Below are 19,038 nucleotides of genomic sequence, written 5' to 3'. Positions count from 1 at the left end.
CACTTCACAAGTTTCGTCTGTCTTATTTTTCTTGATGGAATAATAGCAAAAAGGCCCTGTTTCCACATATCTTTAGAAACACTCTCTCTTGTCAAAAACCTTCTACAACACACCCCAAAATTTCTTCAATAAGGACACAGAGAAGTTATGGCTAAGAGCAAGAAAATTATTCTAGGTGGCTTAATAGTGCATAAAATGTCACCACCTCATTTAACAAAATGGGTTCTAAAGTTGTGTAATCATGCATTATGAGTCCATTAGTCTGTAAAGTACATGTCTTTCAGTTATAGTTTAGATAAACTACAAAGTTTGAAAAACAACGTCTTTTTTAAAGAGCAGGCCAAATCAAGAGGCATTTCAGAGGCTGAGGCACATTTTTAAAGTATTTTAAACCAACTTATTCCTGCTGCACAAGAGTAAAGTAAAATTGAAGGCCTCAATACAGATCCTCAAAGATAATATACCCCCTTTCAAAATCACCACAGTTAATTCATACTGGACACCCAATGGTAATCCTGAAAGACAAAAGACTTATCTAAAGCTGAAAAGAGACCAGTCGCAGCTTGAGACTGAATCAGATATCATCTTCACATCAACTCATCTTTCCATTTCAGGCTAAGCAATACAAATAGCATATACACCATTTTAAGATCACATTCTTAAAGAAAAGGTGAGAAATGTAGGAAATGATCAAGGAGGATGACAAGAAATTGAATTATTTGAAAACACACTATGTAAGGAGTAATTATATTATAGTATAGGGGGGGAAAACCCAATGATTTAAGAAAAGAAAGTCCTTTCTCAAGGGTCAAAATTCCTGAAGTAATCAACAGTTGATATCATAGTAGTTTTTCTTTAAGCCTTGCTTACACATAAACAGAAAATATGAAATTTTATGAAATTCTTTAACTTTTATAATTTTCACAGTACATAGAATTTAGAAGTTGTTTTAAAAACATAACTGTGATTACTACATCATGATAACAAAAGTTCTCTAAAATGAACACTACAGAAATATTAAAAAGCCTGTAAAAGTAGGAGTCAATCTACTTTCCTCCTCTGCTATCATATACAATGTGGCCTTCTTGCTGTAGCTAGATAGCCTCAAGTTCAAACCATGAAACTGATATTTTAAGCCCCATTACACTGTAAAACTACTACTACGTTAGTATGAGGAATAAAAGTTTTTAGAAAGGTCTCAACTATATACTGGAATTAGCTAGCCATAATAAAGGAAAGCAATTAGATTCAGAATAAAATCACAAGAGTAACAAAAGAAGGAATTCAAATTGGCTCACTAAGATCTCTGAATGATAACAAAATTGTACTGAATTTTTTTCCCCCTAGAAATGAGTTTGGAAGAAAAGGTTTGGAGACATCAGAGAGCTGTCATAGAAGAGATGAAAGTAAGTGAAAACAAGCTGGACAAAAAGAAAACAGCAGGTACCAGAGAAGAAACTTGATTGATACTAGAAACAATGCCCAATAAATATTTATTCAATTAATGAATTAACTATCCTTAAACACATGAGGACAAGTTCCAGGAGGAACACCTAAATGCTTGATTTATTAAGTCACCACAACTTTACATGGATTTTTAAATATTTATTTATTTGGTATTAATATATAGCTTAATAAGCTTTATGAGGCTGGGCAGGTAAGAAAAAATAATGAAAGGAATATCTACTTGTACACAGGGAACTGAAACAGCACAGTAGGCCTAAAACAAACACGAAAGTAACACTGGAAGTACCTGACCCAATAGTGTATAACTGGAAAGCCACAAACTGTACTGCTTATATGCAGCACTGCTCAATTCAACAGCATGACCTGAGGGAAAGATGCAGTTGCTCATAGTCATAAGTACTCTAAGTGAATACCTATAGCTAATAACCATGTGGACAGGGCACAAAAAGGACAAGTAAAAAATTAAAACATACCTGGAGCAGCTCACCTGGTAGAATTCTCAGATATTAAAGATAACTGTATATTGATAAACTGAATACATTTTGCTTCTCAAGTCAGTGATTTCATATTTCTCACCAGAAAAGGCTGTTTAGCACTGGCTATTTAGCACTAAAGCAAGAACAATTTTTTCTACCAAAAATCCACTCATTTCAAGGGAGTGGAGCCCACTGGGCTTCGATAGGAAAATGAAAGTGTAAGAAAAAAAAAAGATTTTTGATAAAGGTAGCAGAATCACCTTTTCTTGCAAGGTGAATTTATATAAGAATTCTGGTTTTAGAGACATTCTAAATTTCACTAGCAAGAAATGTTCTAACTCACAGAATCAAGGGATTGGTTTAGAAGGAAACTACTTGGGGGCAAAACTTATGGAGATGAAGAAAAAAAATATACCAAAAAATTTTGGATGCTATTTGTTTTGTATAAATGTGGGCTATAGGCTGAATGTTTTCTCTCTAAAGAACTAATTTAGCAGAGACTTTGGAAATGCCCACAATTTCAAGGATACGCAAACCATCCAAAGAACTGTCTCTTCAATCCAAGCTAAAGATAACTAACTGCAATTAAAGGAATAATTTTAACCACTACTTCAATACTGTTAGGGATAACAGTGGCTTGATAAAAGCTAGGTCAAAAGATAAGAAATGTGAGTAGATATCTAATGGAAAAATCTAGAAAGTAAGTGAAAAACTTTCCCCACATTATTGGGGATATAAGCATAATGAGTTTATGGGTGGGAAAGGAAAGATATATTAATTGTCAGGAAAAGCTTTGCAATTATTGTTGCTTTTTCTATACCTCGAAGTTTGTTTTCTAAGCTCTGTTGGTCTGAAACTGCAATGAAAAGCTTATCTGGCAGTGAAAAGGCCCTAGGAAAAAATGGCTTATTCTATATATGAGATGGATTTGAACCCAACAGTCAATTTAATAATTTATAATTAAAAAAACTACCAAGTTGACTGATATTCACATTGGCCACTCAGTGAATTCTCTATCTCAAAGGGAAGTCAATTTGAGAAATCAAATAAAGATCATAAGGCTGCTTGATGATGGATGTAATCGGAGCTGAAAAATGGCCTCTCCATGTCATACAGGTATTCTTGTCCACTGGTCTGTGTGTCCACTCATTTTAACAAGCCTGGAGGCTTATTATTCCATTTTCTCTCCAATCCTCCATTTTTTTAATACTCTAAGTTGCTGTTTCACTTCTTTGATTATATCAATATTTATATCAAAGCCTCTGATTGCTCTAGTAAATGCTAATCTCTCTTTCAATACTACTAGCTTCTGGCAATATTTAATCAATGAGGATATGTTTCTAACATTAAAAAAAGAGTATGTCAAGCAAGTCTAGGAAGCAGTCCTTATATTAAGCTCTGCATTATTCGTGTTTTTATTATGAGCACAGGATTATCTAAATTTACTAACAGATGCTTCTCCCAAGGAGGCACATAATAAAGTTTAAATGCAGGAGCAAAGTTCCAAAATCCTTAAAAAATCTGAAGATTCTGTTATAAAACAAGTAAGACTTTATTTTAACTCATCTATTTTAACAACAGGAGCTTCCAAATATTGAAACTGCCACTCTTTTTCCACAACCCCTTTACTATAGCCACACTGGATAAACAAATGATTTAAATACCTTCTGAGTAGCATTATTAATGCTTAAGAACATACAAGTAGAAATGCATAGCAAGTAAAGTGGTAAAAGTTTCAGTTGGTTGTAAGGTAAAATCTATAACTTGTCAGAGTGATAAAATTTCTACATGGTAGTTTAGATATTCTGTCATCTAAACTGTTAAGTTTCTGAAGAGCAGGGACTGTGTCTTGCTCATTACTGTATCTCCAGTTACTTAACATAGAGTTATGCACAACGCAGGTATTCAATAATACATACTTTTAAAATGAATGGTAAGCTGTGACAAAGCGAAAGAGAGGCATGGACATATATACACTACCAAACGTAAGGTAGATAGATAGTGGGAAGCAGCCGCAGAGCACAGGGAGATCAGCTCGGTGCTTTGTGACCGCCTGGAGGGGTGGGATGGGGAGGGTGGGAGGGAGGGAGATGCATGAGGGAAGGGATGTGGGAACAGATGTATATGTATGACTGATTCACTTTGTTATAAAGCAGAAACTAATAAAAAAAATAAAATAAAAAAAATAAAATAAAAATAAAATAAAATGAATGGACAAGAGCAGAGTATAGGACTTAACAATCTCACATTACAGTAATAGCAGCTAATATTTACTGCTTACTGTGTGACAGGCACTATTCAAGAGCTTTGCATGGTGTGAAGAGTTAACTCATTCAAATCCCCTTTGCTATGATTATCAGCCCCATTTTAAAGATGAAGAAACTGATACATACAGAGATTAAGTATCTTGCTCATGGTCATTCCAGTAGGAAATGATGGAGCCAAGATTCAAATCTAGACAGTCTGGCTCCAGAGCTCAGGCTTTTAACTTCAACTCCATATTGCCTCTTTTCTGGTGTAGCCTTCATGCTCTATTATTCTATGATTCTTTTTAGCTAATGAGGCTAAAGTAACACAAAGATGGCAGGGAACAAACGATAAAGAAGAGATCAAATATAAAGATTTACAGTGGTTTTTGCTTTGTTTTTATTTTACTGGAGAATAAAGAATCTAACTTGAAGTTTATATTGCTTGAGTATAAGACTGCTTTTCCTGTATTAGTCAACATATTTTTGGTCTGTTTAGAGCATTACTTACAAACTATCCTTAAGAGGCCTTCGTGACAATCCTGAAAGCTGACAAATATCATGCTAACGATATGATATCATGCCATATCCATATATCCATAATATATGGATAAACAAATTTCAGTATTTGTATTAATTTTTTAAAATTCTATTTTATAATACTTTGTTGTTTCTAAAGACAACCAGGACAAATGTTAATATGTAAAAATGGGATAGAAACATGAATGTGATGTGTTTTGAGTTCTGTGAAAGAAGCTACATGGGGGATTAAAGAAACAGGGAGAAAAGCCCCGGAAAGGTTTTCTTACCAATCACCTCGCACCAATAAAATAAAATTTATTTATCTCTCTACAATTTAGAGAGCACTTTTACATAAAATTTGTTCACTTGCCAATAAACCTGAAAATATCATTTCTACTTAGAGATACCATGCATATACTGGTTGGGTGAAGTTAGAGGAAGAAAATAAAGGCAAGCTTAGAGAAAGAGGGCCAGATGGAGAATTGTATAACAGTATTCCAATGACAGTTTCACTCACTTAGAAAAAGTGTAGTGCAATTAAATCTTTTGATTTCAGTGGCCCTACTGTTTAGCTTGTCTGTATAATGATAATCATAAAGAATATGGATAATTAAATAAATGGATCAGGTAAATGGAGGATTTACCATGAAGCTAGGGGACATTCTAGAATCTCTTTAAACCAAGAGTATAGAAGGGAAAACATTAACCTTAACACACATACACATTACTTGTAAGAGCTAAATGTAATTTATCTATATATAATGCTAGATTATATAACAAATAACCGCAACCAATGCTATTTAAAATAAAGAACTAAAATATTTAGGTTGGTAACTAACTTTTCTTCTTTTTTAGTCAATCACAATATTTTTTGTCTTAAGCTTGAGAAAATCTCATCTATATAACCATTGTCAATTCATATGGTTTTATATTAGAAAACCTGCAGTTACATGAGTCAATCAAAATATTCTGTAATATAACAATCTTTATCTATCTTCCAATCAGCTATAAGAATTTCCAGGTACTTGTTATTGTCTCTTACCCCTTCTTTCGGGTCTGTGTGGAGTCCTCCTCCTGCATGACCATGCCAACATGTCCTCTTTTCTATCAGTGGCCATACCTGAAGAACCTAGTTGAAGATGATACCAAGCCATCCATTAGCTATTAAACAATTTCAGATCTTTAAAAATCTGATCTAATGAATGTCCCCCCCAACAAATTCAGAGGCATACCTTTGAGCCTAGCATAGCTAAGTAAAACACCTTCATAATAAACTTACAGATACATTTATACAAAGAATATTGAGATATAACAAATTACTCATACAGAAGTTACTTTCTCTAAATAGTTTTTGAAATTAATGTTTAAAAGATTTAACTTGTAATATACTTCTATTTGACTTATACCAGCTTTCTTACCGTCATTTGCTACTAAGGTACTGTGTAGGCCGTAACTCTAACATTGGCAAGTATATAATACAGTTAATTAATTCTATCCCACTTGTTTTCCATGTGTATAACATTTTTGCTTTACAATTTAATATAGTTCTTACATAACTGATTCTTTTTCTTATTATTCTGGCTTACAAATATATATATTTAGAAACAAAGTACAATTTACTTCTTCACAGTCTATCTTATGCTAGAGTAATCTGCATACATGTTTTGTCTTTACTACTATATGGTAAATTCTTAAGATTAGGGACAGTCTCTTTTATCCTTGTATCTCCCATGGCCCATACCACAGTGTCTTGTACATGGGCTTGTTGAATTAGCTTATAAAACAAAGCTATCTATAAATTTCCCAACTAGTCTTGAAAATATGCAAATATCTTGCCTATTATAATTTTTTAAAGGCCCTAGATTACTGCTCAGGTTAGAAAAATATAAAAAGTAAATCATTTGAGAAAATATAATAGTTGAAAAGATAGTAAAGATTAGACTTAAAATTTAGGCTTGCTAATTTTAAAGTGTTTCCTCAAAAATTACTTAACTACATGGATATAATAATGCTTCTTCAGTAGCCGTAATAATCAATAATTAATGAACAAGGGCATAGTTTTTTACAAACACAAACGTGTATCAATACTGAATCCTAAGAGTTATCAGCTCTGGACCAAGCTATGAAAATGGAATTACAGAAAGCAAAAGTGCCTTCTTGTTCTCACCAGTTGAGACCCAAAAAAGTAATTGCCATAAATGGGTTACTGATTTTTGGATCAACAATCTTAAAGCATGTTGAAAGGGAAAACATCAAAAGGTAATATTTAGTGTGACAATGTCACTTTGTGACATTTTTTTCCCTCTAAAAGACTGAGCAATGTTACATCAAGGGGTCTAGTAAATAACACAAAAGATAATGAGGTCTTCAACACAGCAAAAGATTAAAATATAAATATACAGTGGTGTTATAAACAATGAGAAGATGGAGCACCTTAACTTAAAACTTTAATTAAATAATGGAAAATCTAATTCATTTCTACAGCTTCTGCAAAAATTAGAACAATGCTTTGTACCTTAATGGCAAATAACTGTTAATCAAAAAGAAAAAATAAAGGAAGTACTCAGGACTTAGACTGTCTTCTAATTTTCTAGTCTTTCTATCTTGGAGATTTATTTGTCTCATTTTAAAGCACTGAGAATTTTTAAAGGCATCTTTCACTTACATTAGCAATGAAAAATAACCCTAATCAACATGTAAACTCACATGACTTTACCCCACAGGCTCTAATAAACTTACGGTCCCTTGATATTCTGATATTTGAACATCTTCTAAGGTAAAGAAACTTTAATCACTTGAAAAATGTACAGCATTCCATATATCACATACAAACTACCAGGATAAATTTAAGCGTCAACAAGCTGCCATTACATTTATAAAAGCTTTCTAAAAACATTACTCTAGTTGGCATTGATCTCAAGAGATTCAGACAGATTTCTTCAGGAGTAGAAAAATATCAAGATTTCTTTCTCCATTTCCAGTAGCAAAAACATATCTTCTTATTCATCTTGCCAGTACTTAGAAAAAAAATAAAAAGGGAAATTATTTGGAAAATATAAAATATGTAGTATAAATTGGAAAATGCTCTAAGGGCTTACACCTTTTTCCTAGCTATATGTAGAAGTGTCTGCTTCATCTTACCCTTGTAGCGTCTAATAACTGTCTTGAATTGCCTTTTCCTAGTCTCTGCCATGTGGTTTGTCTTAATGACTCTGAGACCTGCAGAAGAGAAAAAAAAATGAGGGAAGAAGTTTCAGAGTGGACAGTTAATGTTCATAGATTTCTTTTATTGTCCATAAACATATATAAAAGTAAAACCATAGCCAATATTAGAAAGATGGTTATGTTTCTAATACATACCTGAAAAGGTAAAAAATAAAATGTGTGGTCCAGATATAAAGTAAATTATATTACCCATTAAAAGTGTCAAATTGTACTTTCTTTTTGCCCTCTTTCTCTATAGGTTTCTCTTTGTTTCTGAAAGCCTCCGATGAAGTCTTTAACCCCATTTCTTTCTTAAATGGCTTTATGCTCTTTCCAAACACTCTTCTCTTTACTGTATTTTATTATGTTCTACCTTGTGTGTGCTCCCTCTTTAGTCTTAATGTGAATGCTAAATTTAGACACTGGTCACAAGATCACTTTCACCAAGGTTTGTAACCAGGTGATGGATTCTTGGGCCAATTTTTTGCCTTGATAATATTCCAGAAGTAGAGTTGAAAGAAAGCAGAATAAAAAATAGACATCTGTAGAATGGACACACATCCTTCTAAAATGCACCATCAATTTAGTGAAAAAAAATTTGCTTCTTAGGTCAAGAATCTCTCAAAAGGCAGGTAGTACTTAGGTTTTCCCTAAGCTATACATGAGTTGTACAAATGGATTAATGTCATTATATAAAAGTCAATGTTGCATACTGCAAAAGAGCAAAAATTAAATCAACCAAAAAACAACCTCCATACACACCAAAAAGCTAACCAAATTACTGAGAAAATTAACTCAGTTGCTTTCTAGAATGTAATGAATGGTAGCGGTTTCTGTTTACGTATACTTGTAAATACATAAGGCATTCCCTCAATTATAAAAATTTCAAAAATACTAATAGCTATTTGCACACTGTCTTGCCAAACCCAAGCTCCTACAACATGCCATGTACCCTCAAACCTCTATAAGCCTTCTACTGTCAATGATACCTTTCTGGTGCTTAACTCAATTGTTTTCCTCACTGCCTTTCACCCTACTCAGACCTCATACAAGCTTTACTCCCTCATTTTCCTATTTTTCATAAGCCCCCAGTTCAAGTAACTATATTTCAAGCAAGATCTCGCACATGTCTGCACATGCATATGCAATTTAATCTTCTTTGCCTTTCAAAATTTACCCAGTTATCTCACAATGACTATCCACCTGGCTTTATTCTCTCTCGAAACGTTGCCTATATATGGCCAATAGGTAAAAGATAAATGTTGGTGACACACTTAAATTAACAGCATAAACATACTTTCTAAAATGATATTGGTCAAAATAAAGATAATTTATCAAAAAATCTAAGCACTTGAAAGTACTCATAAAACCCCTTCAAAATTTCTAGCTATCTCTTTATCCTTCTCTAATCAAACCAGGTTTCCATTATGCATCAGGATTCAAGATAAATAATTTTTAAATGTTCACACTCAAACTGAACTTCTATTACTAAGATAGCATGGTAAAATTATGAACTATATCAGGCATATAAAAAGTTCAGAAAACAATATAATGAACACAGTATGTATTCGCTACCCCACCTAAGAAATAACAGATAAAAAGAAAGCCCCTGACATGCTCCTCTACAATGCAATCTCCTTCCTGTTCCCCAGAGAAAATCAGCATTGATTATTTAAAACATCTTTCATTGCAAAAGCAAAAACAAAAACAACAGTCACATAATGTGTTAACTCCTTTTGAGGGCTAGTCCCACCACTAATTAAAATATTGTTTCTATGGAGAAAAATGTTCTGACTTCTAAACAACAGACTTACAAACACTTCTGAAACACAATATATTTGTAAGTTAGGGATTAACTCTACTTTTAAAACTCTGAAGGAAGGGGTTTATAGCAAAAACAACAAAAAACTTAAATGGAAGAGGGCAACAAGGGAAAACAAGATGATTAATTCTTTGAAACTTGATTTTAAAATTAGAGGGTTGGCCTAGATGCTCTCTAAGGTCCCTTTCAACTCTAAAATTCTGTGATTTTTATGGAATAAAATGAAAATGCTGCAGTTATTAATTGGATTTTAAAAATCTTAACTGAGAAGCTTGTGTTTATTTCTTCAATAAATCTAGCCTCTGAATTTATTTATAACACCATCCCTCCAAAGACACACACAGAAATAAAACATATATTACTGAAAATAACAGACATGACTACTGTTCAGATACCATACAAATGCAGTATTCTGAAAATGACAATCTGCCAGTCCATTTGAAGAGGCATGTAAGTTAAAACACTGGAGAGTCATGTTTATTTTACCTAAAAAAAGAAGAAATTCTGGAAGAACCTAAAAGTCATCTGTGGCATCCAAGCATAATAATGTATGCTCTTATCTAGAACAGAACTATCTGTCCACTAATTAATAAAAATATTAATCCTCAACAGACAATTGCATAGGTACAATATCTTGCTTTGTGTAAACATTCAATTACTATTTACAAAAATTTTATCAGCACTAAAACCATCAATCTAGCAGACAGAACTACCTCCACGTAAATGAGACTAAGATTCAAGCATCAGAGGCTAATAAAATCAAAACCTATTCCATTACAATTGCATTTTTCCTTTAAGGTAAAAATTCAATTTTACTAAAAATAATCCTATTAAATAACTCTTTAGTGATTACTAAATATGATTGCATCCTTTTTTAGAACAGTTAGCTTTCATAATACAAGTTATGTTCAGTGTTTATGACACTTGAAGAATTACCTAATAATAAACAGAGATTAAAGTGCAATTTATAAATTGTCAACCCATCAGGGATTTTGCAGTCAATTATATATTCTGCATTCCTGAGGCTTTGGAAACAGAACTAAGTTTACAATTATCCATCCATGATGCATGTAATGCTTAACAGTATCAAACAAGTCATGCATGAATATTGTTATCATCTGATCATTATAAACCTAAAACATTTAAAATTAAGCTCTTGATACATTTTTATTATATATATATATATATATATATATATTTTTTTTTTCCAGTACGCTGGCCTCTCACTGTTGTAGCCTCTCCCGTTGCGGAGCACAGGCTCTGGACGCGCAGGCTCAGCGGCCATGGCTCACAGACCTAGCCACTCCGCGGCATGTGGGATCCTCCCAGACCGGGGCACGAACCCGCGACCCCTGCATCAGCAGGCGGACTCTCAACCACTGCGCCACCAGGGAAGCCCCTTCTTGATACATTTTTAAAGAGAAACTTATAATTTAAAATTACATTTAACTTACTTTAAAAGTTTAAAAGTCTGAAATAAATGTTATTTAAACTTGGTTTTCTTCCCAACTTCTTAGAAACTAGCTGTGGGGGGAGGGGTATGGAGAAAAGGAGAGGAAGTAAGGGGTGAGGTGGGTGGGGGACCTGAGGGGTAAGAGGGGTAGAGGGAGAGGAGAGAAAACGTTAGACTGACTTCTTAGGTTTTGCAATTATATTTCTCAACTGTAAGTTGAAGGATAAAAGGATTTCTTTAATTGTGTTAGATATTCAATAAATGTGTGTTGAATGAATGAATAAATGAATAAATAGCTTAAGGATGTTGGGCAGCTCGCATCACCTAAGTATTCATTCATTAAACTACAAAACCATCAGGTTGAACTACATTGCTACAAAATTAGATGCCTCCAGAACAGGGAATGGCAATTTTTTTTCTCTAAAGGGCCAGAAAGCAAATAATTTAGAGTTTGCAGGCATATAATCTGTGTCACAACTACTCAACTCTGTCACTGTGGCACAAAAACAGCCACAGCTGTTTTTGTGCCACACAAATGAATGAGTGTGGCTGTGCTCAAATAGAACTTTATTTACAGGGCTTCCCTGGTGGCGCAGTGGTTGAGAGTCTGCCTCCTGATGCAGGGGACACGGGTTCGTGCCCCAGTCCGAGAAGATCCCACATGCCGCAGAGCGGCTAGGCCCATGAGCCATGGCCGCTGAGCCTGCACGTCCGGAGCCTGTGCTCCGCAACGGGAGAGGCCACAACAGTGAGAGGCCCGCGTACCGCAAAACAAACAAACAAACCAAAAAAACCCTTTATTTACAGACACTAAAATTTGAATTTCATATTGTCATCTGTCACAAAAAAATATTCTTCTTTTGATTGTTTTCCCAACCATTAACAAATGTAAAAAAAATTCTTAGCACAGAGGCCTTGCAAACATAGGTGGCATACTGAATTTGGTTCAATGGCCACAGACTGCTGATTCCTGCTCTAGATGATTTCTAAAATTCCCTACAGCCACCTCCTGCTCTGGATGATTTCTAAAATCCCTGCAGCCTTTAAGGATTCAGAGAACGCCATAGCAAAACAAAACACCTCCACAAAAAAATCACCACCATCACCATCATAGAAAATCAACTCATGAACAAAAATTATCCACAGAATTCCCCCCCTCCTCAACCAGTTTTCCTTTAATCTACCAAATTTTTACATCTCTGAGGGCATAACACCAGCAGCAAGGCCTATTTAGCAGTTTGTGCAAAAACTCTTCATAATTTTTATGTTTGTTTAGGCAACTTCTGTGAAGAAAGTTTAGACCTTGTTCCCCATTCATATAAGAAACTCATTTATCATCACATTTTTGTCATCATGAAACCTGTGCTCTGCTTCATTTGTTTCATCTAAGTGGTGTGAAATTCCATGCTGTTTGATAATAAAGTAACAAAGAATTACAAGGCATTTGCCAAATTCAGGGCAATAAAAACTAATGACAATGTTAAAAAGTATTAAAAAAGAAAGGAGGTGGATGGACCTAGAGTTTGTCATACAGAGTGAAGTAAGTCAGAAAGAAAGACAAATACTGTATGCTAACACATATATATGGAATTTAAGAAAAAAACATGTCATGAAGAACCTAGGGGTGGGACGAGAATAAAGACACAGACCTACTGGAGAGTGGAGTTGGAGATATGGGGAGGGGGAGGGAGAGGCTGTGACAGAGTGAGAGTGGCATGGACATATATACACTACCAAATGTAAAACAGACAGCTAGTGGGAAGCAGCCGCATAGCACAGGGAGATCAGCTCGTTGCTTTGTGACCACTTATTTTTCTGATTTTTTTAAACAACTTTATTGGAGTATAATTGCTTCACAACGGTGTATTAGTTTCTGCTTTATAACAAAGTGAATCAGTTATACATATGCATCTGTTCCCATGTCCCTTCCCTCTTGCGTCTCCCTCCCTCCCACACTCCCTATCCCACCCCTCCAGGCAGTCACAAAGCACCGATCTGATCTCCCTGTGCTATGCGGCTGCTTCCCACTAGCTATCTACCTTACGTTTGGTAGTGTATATATGTCCATGCCTCTCTCTCGCTTTGTCACAGCTTACCCTTCCCCCTCCCCATATCCTCAAGTCCATTCTCTAGTAGGTCTGTGTCTTTATTCCTGTCTTACCCCTAGGTTCTTCATGATTTTTTTCTTAAATTCCATATATATATGTTAGCATACGGTATTTGTCTTACTCTTTCTGACTTACTTCACTCTGTATGACAGTCTCTAGGTCTATCCACCTCATTACAAATATCTCAATTTTGTTTATTTTTATGGCTGAGTAATATTCCATTGTATATATGTGCCACAAACCCTCAGAATGGGAGAAAATATCTGCAAATGAAGCAACTGACAAAGGATTAATCTCCAAAATTTATAAGCAGCTCATGCAGCTCAATAGCAAAAAAACAAACAACCCAATCCAAAAATGGGCAGAAGACCTAAACAGACATTTCTCCAAAGAAGATATACTGACTGCCAACAAACACATGAAAGAATGCTCAACATCATTAATCATTAGAGAAATGCAAATCAAAAGTACAATGAGATATCATCTCACACCAGTCAGAATGGCCATCATCAAAAAGTCTAGAAACAATAAATGCTGGAGAGGGTGTGGAGAAAAGGGAACACTCTTGCACTGCTGGTGGGAATGTGAATTGGTACAGCCACTATGGAGAACAGTATGGAGGTTCCTTAAAAAACTACAAATAGAACTACCTTATGACCCAGCAATCCCACTACTGGGCATATACCCTGAGAAAACCATAATTCAAAAAGAGTCATGTACCAAAATGTTCATTGTAGCTCTATTTACAATAGTCCGGAGATGTGACCACTTAGAGGGGTGGGATAGGGAGGGTGGGAGGGACGGAGATGCAAGAGGGAAGACATATGGGAACGTATGTATAATTGATTCACTTTGTTATAAAGCGGAAACTAACACACCTTTTTAAAGCAATTATACTCCAATAAAAATGTAAAAAAAAAAAACAAAAGAAAGAAAAACAACAACAAAAACCTTCAGAGGGCTTCCCTGGTGGCACAGTGGTTGAGAGTCCACCTGCTGATGCAGGGGACACAGGTTCATGCCCCGGTCTGGGAAGATCCCACATGCCGCGGAGCGGCTGGACCCGTGAGCCATAGCCGCTGAGCCGGCGCGTCCGGAGCCTGTGCTCTGCAACGGGAGAGGCCACGACAGTGAGAGGCCCACGTACAGCAAAAAAAAAAAAAAAAAATCTTTCAGAACCATTTCATTTTAAATCATGATATTAGGGGGGAAACGCATAAAGAGAACCTTATCACACTAAGAGTAATTCACCAAGGGCATATTTTAGACACATTTAATAGTGAATTATTTCACTGCGCTCGTTTATTAGAACTTTACGAAATTGGTATGAATCTCTCAGTGCTTCTAAGATTCCTAGCCCTATTGTGTTTGTGCACAGAATGGAGACATTACCATACATTTCACACTGCAGCTGGAATGCTGAGATAATGTGAAAGAAGTTGAGAAAGTGGAATTGGACCTATTTTTTTTTCCTACTTTACAGTTTCAACTTTCAGTCTTTATGTTTATTAATATGGACGTAGAAGAAAACTCTCAAGCACATTTCCTAATTTTAAGTTCCATAGCTGGACCATTTGAATCAGTAGCAGACCTGCCACTTTGTTTAGTTATACTTTTCTGTAAATGCTCTCATTTATGTTTGTTGCCTTTTACAGATGTATCAGATTGCCACTGATGACCAAATTACCTGGAAAATTACCCTAAACTCGTACAAGATAGGATTTTCATTTACTTGGGTCATTCTGCAAGGCTCACCTATGCAGGTCATATTCAAAATACTTTAGCTTTCTTTATATGCACTCCAACAAAATCTAGTAACAGGCAGTCCTTTGGTAGGAAATATGTGACATAATATTTGCTTATTAACACAGGTACATACTGAAAGTACTAATATAAACATAAACTCAACTCCAGGGCTTACAAATGATACCTAATGAGTTCCTGCTGAGCACTAGATGGAAAAGGTATTTTGAAGAAGGTATTTGGTTTTGTGCATTTTAAATTCCTTTTGGCTTATCCATAGTCTCTTTCTAGCATGCTATAAGTTAATTTCTGCTGCAGAGGTAGGTAAACACGCACATTTCAGGCTGATAGCAATGTGCCACTCCCCTCAACATGGGTAACTCCTCTTTATCTCTTTGCTACCCCCTTTTGCTCTCTTCTTATGTGTTCGTAGATTTCTCTTTCTCTTCTGCCTTTTTTTTTGTTAGTTTAGTACTGCTAATGGCACTCAAACCTGAGAAGGCTGCTAACCTCTACTCCATTATCTCCTCATGGTCTTATTGAACAGAGACAAGATATAGAACACAAATGTGTATTTCTGGTAACACAATTATTGTCCAAAACAATTGACTTAGTTTCTCAAATGAAAACAAAAGGAAACTTTTCAAAAGATATTGCGCCCCTTCAAAAATATATACACAAAAATGTCTTAATTTTGCTGCCTCTCATTTATCTATTTGAGCCCTGAAAACCTGTCGAGTTTTTTCTAAAAATATCCACTCTTCTTTTCAACTGCACTTTGAAAATTCATAAGGTGACCATAATTCATACAATGACTAGAACAGTTGTTTTCAAATAATCCTGGGAAGAAACTTGACAGCTCTCTTAGAAGTATTTTATGAGCAGTATATTTTTTTCTAAATGCCTTCAAGAGAAGCACCTAGAGCCTTAAAGTCACGCTAAGAATGTTTCAAGAGTAAACAAACCTTGCTCTAAATTGCCATATCAACCTTCTCAAATTGGATACACTGTTGAAATATAAAAAGGTTTTTAACTTACATAGTGCACACAACAAAAAAAATTAAATAAGTGTTCCTCACGTTTTAGGAGTTTATAGTCCAAAGCTAACAGATGCAGGCATAAATATCACAGCAAGGCAAATGCAAAGGTAAGATATAGCTTAACGGCCTTCCTACCATCATCCACCCAAAAATACCATTCAATTTTAGTTCATCTCTGGAGATGCTTAGCCCAGAACAGAATAGCAGATTCACTGAAGGCCAGGGTAGTTTAGTATCAATATTTTATCCACTTTTCATATTTTAATTTGGATCTTAGTTTGCTAAGGTATTTTTGCATTATGATGCAACATGGATTAGAAGCAGCTATACTATAATCATTTTTAGTAAGAACCACAGCAGTTACCGTTCACTAAGCAATCATTATTTGGCTGGCCTTCTGCCCAACACAACATTATCTTATTTCATTCTCACTACAATCCTACAACGTATCTACTATTATTATTATTCCCATTTTACAAACTAGATACTGAGGCTCAGAGAGGCTGCCTTGCTCAAGTTCATACAGCTAGTAAACGGTGGAATGGAGATGGACATTTCTAACATTATCAATACTAACAATACGAACAATGTCACTGGACCTAGTGATTTTACTCTTCCTGATTGATAAACTTGAAATGCCTAGGTTAATTTTTTCTGTTATTAACAAGGAAGACGTGGTGTTGTTTGTTTGTTTGTTTGTTTTTGGTAAAAGTATCAACGCAATTGTGATGTTAAATACAAACAGTGACATCACCAAAAGCAGCAGAGTATGAAACTCCAAAAAAGTGTACCTCCACTAAAACAATCATTAAGCTGTAAAAAACTGACAAAAACAATTTTTAGAACTCTGGAATCTAATAAAAAAACATATAACAACCAGGGAGTACATAAAGAGGAAAGAAATTGCTAAATTTCAGCAGAGAGCATTACGACATTTGTGCATACTCACCTCTCATATCCCATTCCCCAGATCAGAGGTAGCTATGGGGATAGATGGTATCTCTCATTCCTGGTATGGCTGGCTGCTACCAGAGGGGGAAATGTAAGCCTTGTTCTCAAAGAATTGTGATTGTGTCTTCTGACTTGTCTGGCAGCTTCCTGAACACCTGGCTCAGGGGCTTACCTCGTTTTGCAACGTTCAGAACTCTCTTCAGGATGAAGCTGTGTTCGGTGTTGTTTGTTGGAAGTATATAAACTACATAAAGTATATAAAGTACATATACTACCTGCACATGCCTGGAGCAACAGCTAATGGGGCAAGCAGGAGACAGAATAAAAGTCTAACAGTATGGAGGTTCATTAAAAAACTAAAACTAGAACTACCATATGACCCAGCAATCCCACTACTGGGCATATATCCTGAGAAAACCATAATTCAAAGAGTCATGTACCACAATGCTCATTGCAGTACTATTTATAATAGCCAGGATATGGAAGCAACCTAAGTGTCCATCGACAGATGAATGGATAAAGAAGATGTGGCACATATATACAATGGAATATTACTCAGCCATAAGAAGACATGAAACTGAGTTATCTGCAGTGAGGTGGATGGACCTAGAGACTGTCATACAGAGTGAAACAAGTCAGAAAGAGAAAAACAAATACTGTAGGCTAACACACATATATGGAATCTAAACAACAACAAAAAAGGTTCTGAAGAACCTAGGGGCAGGACAGGAATAAAGACCCAGATGTAGAGAATGGACTTGAGGACACGGGGAGGGAGAAGGGTAAGCTGGGACAAAGTGAGACAGTGGCATGGACATATATACACTACCAAATGTAAAACACACAGCTAGTGGGAAACAGCCGTGTGGCACAGGGAGATCTGATCAGTGCTTTGTGTCCACCTAGAGGGGTGGGATAGGGAGGGTGGGAGGGAGATGCAAGAGGGAGGAGAAATGGGGTTAAATGTATATGTATAGCTGATTTACTCTGTTATACAGCAGAAACTAACACACCACTGTAAAGCAATTATACTCCGATAAAGATGTTAAAAAAAAAGAATAAAAGTCTAGGAAGGAAGAGTCTGGGGCAGGAGGTACATCATAGAATAAGGATTTTTAAAAGAGTAGCAATATTATATTTTTAATGTAACAAAAGATAAATAAACATGAAAGTATATTAACATCTATTTAATATGATGCTAAGAAAAAATAAAATGTTGAGAAAAAAATATTTTAAAAAATAAGGTTAAATACACCAAGATTAAAGATGAAAGATCTCATATTACAAGAGTACACAGAGTGCCAAAAGGAAAAATAAAAATCTACCATCTCGTCATATTCACTATCAAACTTAGGAATATCAAACTAAAAGAACATATTCTAAACGAATCCAAAAAAACCCAAATAACATAAAGCAAAACGAATCAGGGAGAAGCTTCAAGTTGGCGGAAGAGTAAGATGCAGAGATCACCTTCCTCCCCACAAATACATCAGTAATACATCTACCTGTGGAACAACTCCTACAGAGCACCTACTGAATGCTGGCAGAAGACCTCTGACCTCCCAAATGGCAAGAAACTCCCCACGTACCTGGGTAGGGCAAAAGAAAAAATAAAACACAGAGACAAAAAAATAGGGACGGGACCTGCACCAGTGGGAGGGAGCTGTGAAGGAGGAAAGGTTTCCACACACTAAGAAGCCCCTTCGTGGGCGGAGACTGCGGGTGGTGGAGGGGGGAAGCTGTGGAGCCACGGAGGAGAGTGCAGCAACAGAGGTGCAGAGGGCAAAGCAAAGAGATTCCCGCAGAGGATCAGTGCCGACCAGCACTCACCAGCCCGAGAGGCTTGTCTGCTCACCCACCGGGGCAGTGGGGGCTGGGAGCTGAGGCTCGGGCTTCAGTCAGATCGCAGGGAGAGGACTGGAATTGGCTGTGTGAACACAGCCTGAAGGGGGCTAGTGTGCCACGGCTAGCCAGGAGGGAGTCAGGGAAAAAATCTGGAGCTGCCT

At 35.9% G+C, this 19,038-nt stretch overlaps 1 protein-coding gene across 1 annotated transcript in view; it reads right to left on the bottom strand.

Annotated features, from left to right (window-relative positions):
- ABCB7 (ATP binding cassette subfamily B member 7) overlaps nt 1–19,038 on the bottom strand; it is a 149,600-nt gene that overhangs the window by 90,314 nt on the left and 40,248 nt on the right. Inside the window, exons 2-3 of the mRNA XM_060086627.1 lie at nt 7,853–7,930; nt 5,754–5,840 (exon numbers count right to left, since the gene is read on the bottom strand). Coding sequence (XP_059942610.1) covers nt 5,754–5,840; nt 7,853–7,930 — 165 coding nt within the window. The remainder of the gene's footprint in view (nt 1–5,753; nt 5,841–7,852; nt 7,931–19,038) is intronic.

Source organism: Mesoplodon densirostris, chromosome X (assembly GCF_025265405.1).
Source record: "Mesoplodon densirostris isolate mMesDen1 chromosome X, mMesDen1 primary haplotype, whole genome shotgun sequence".
Classification (NCBI taxonomy): Eukaryota; Metazoa; Chordata; class Mammalia; order Artiodactyla; family Ziphiidae; genus Mesoplodon; species Mesoplodon densirostris.
This window is presented reverse-complemented; position numbering and strand designations above follow the sequence as displayed.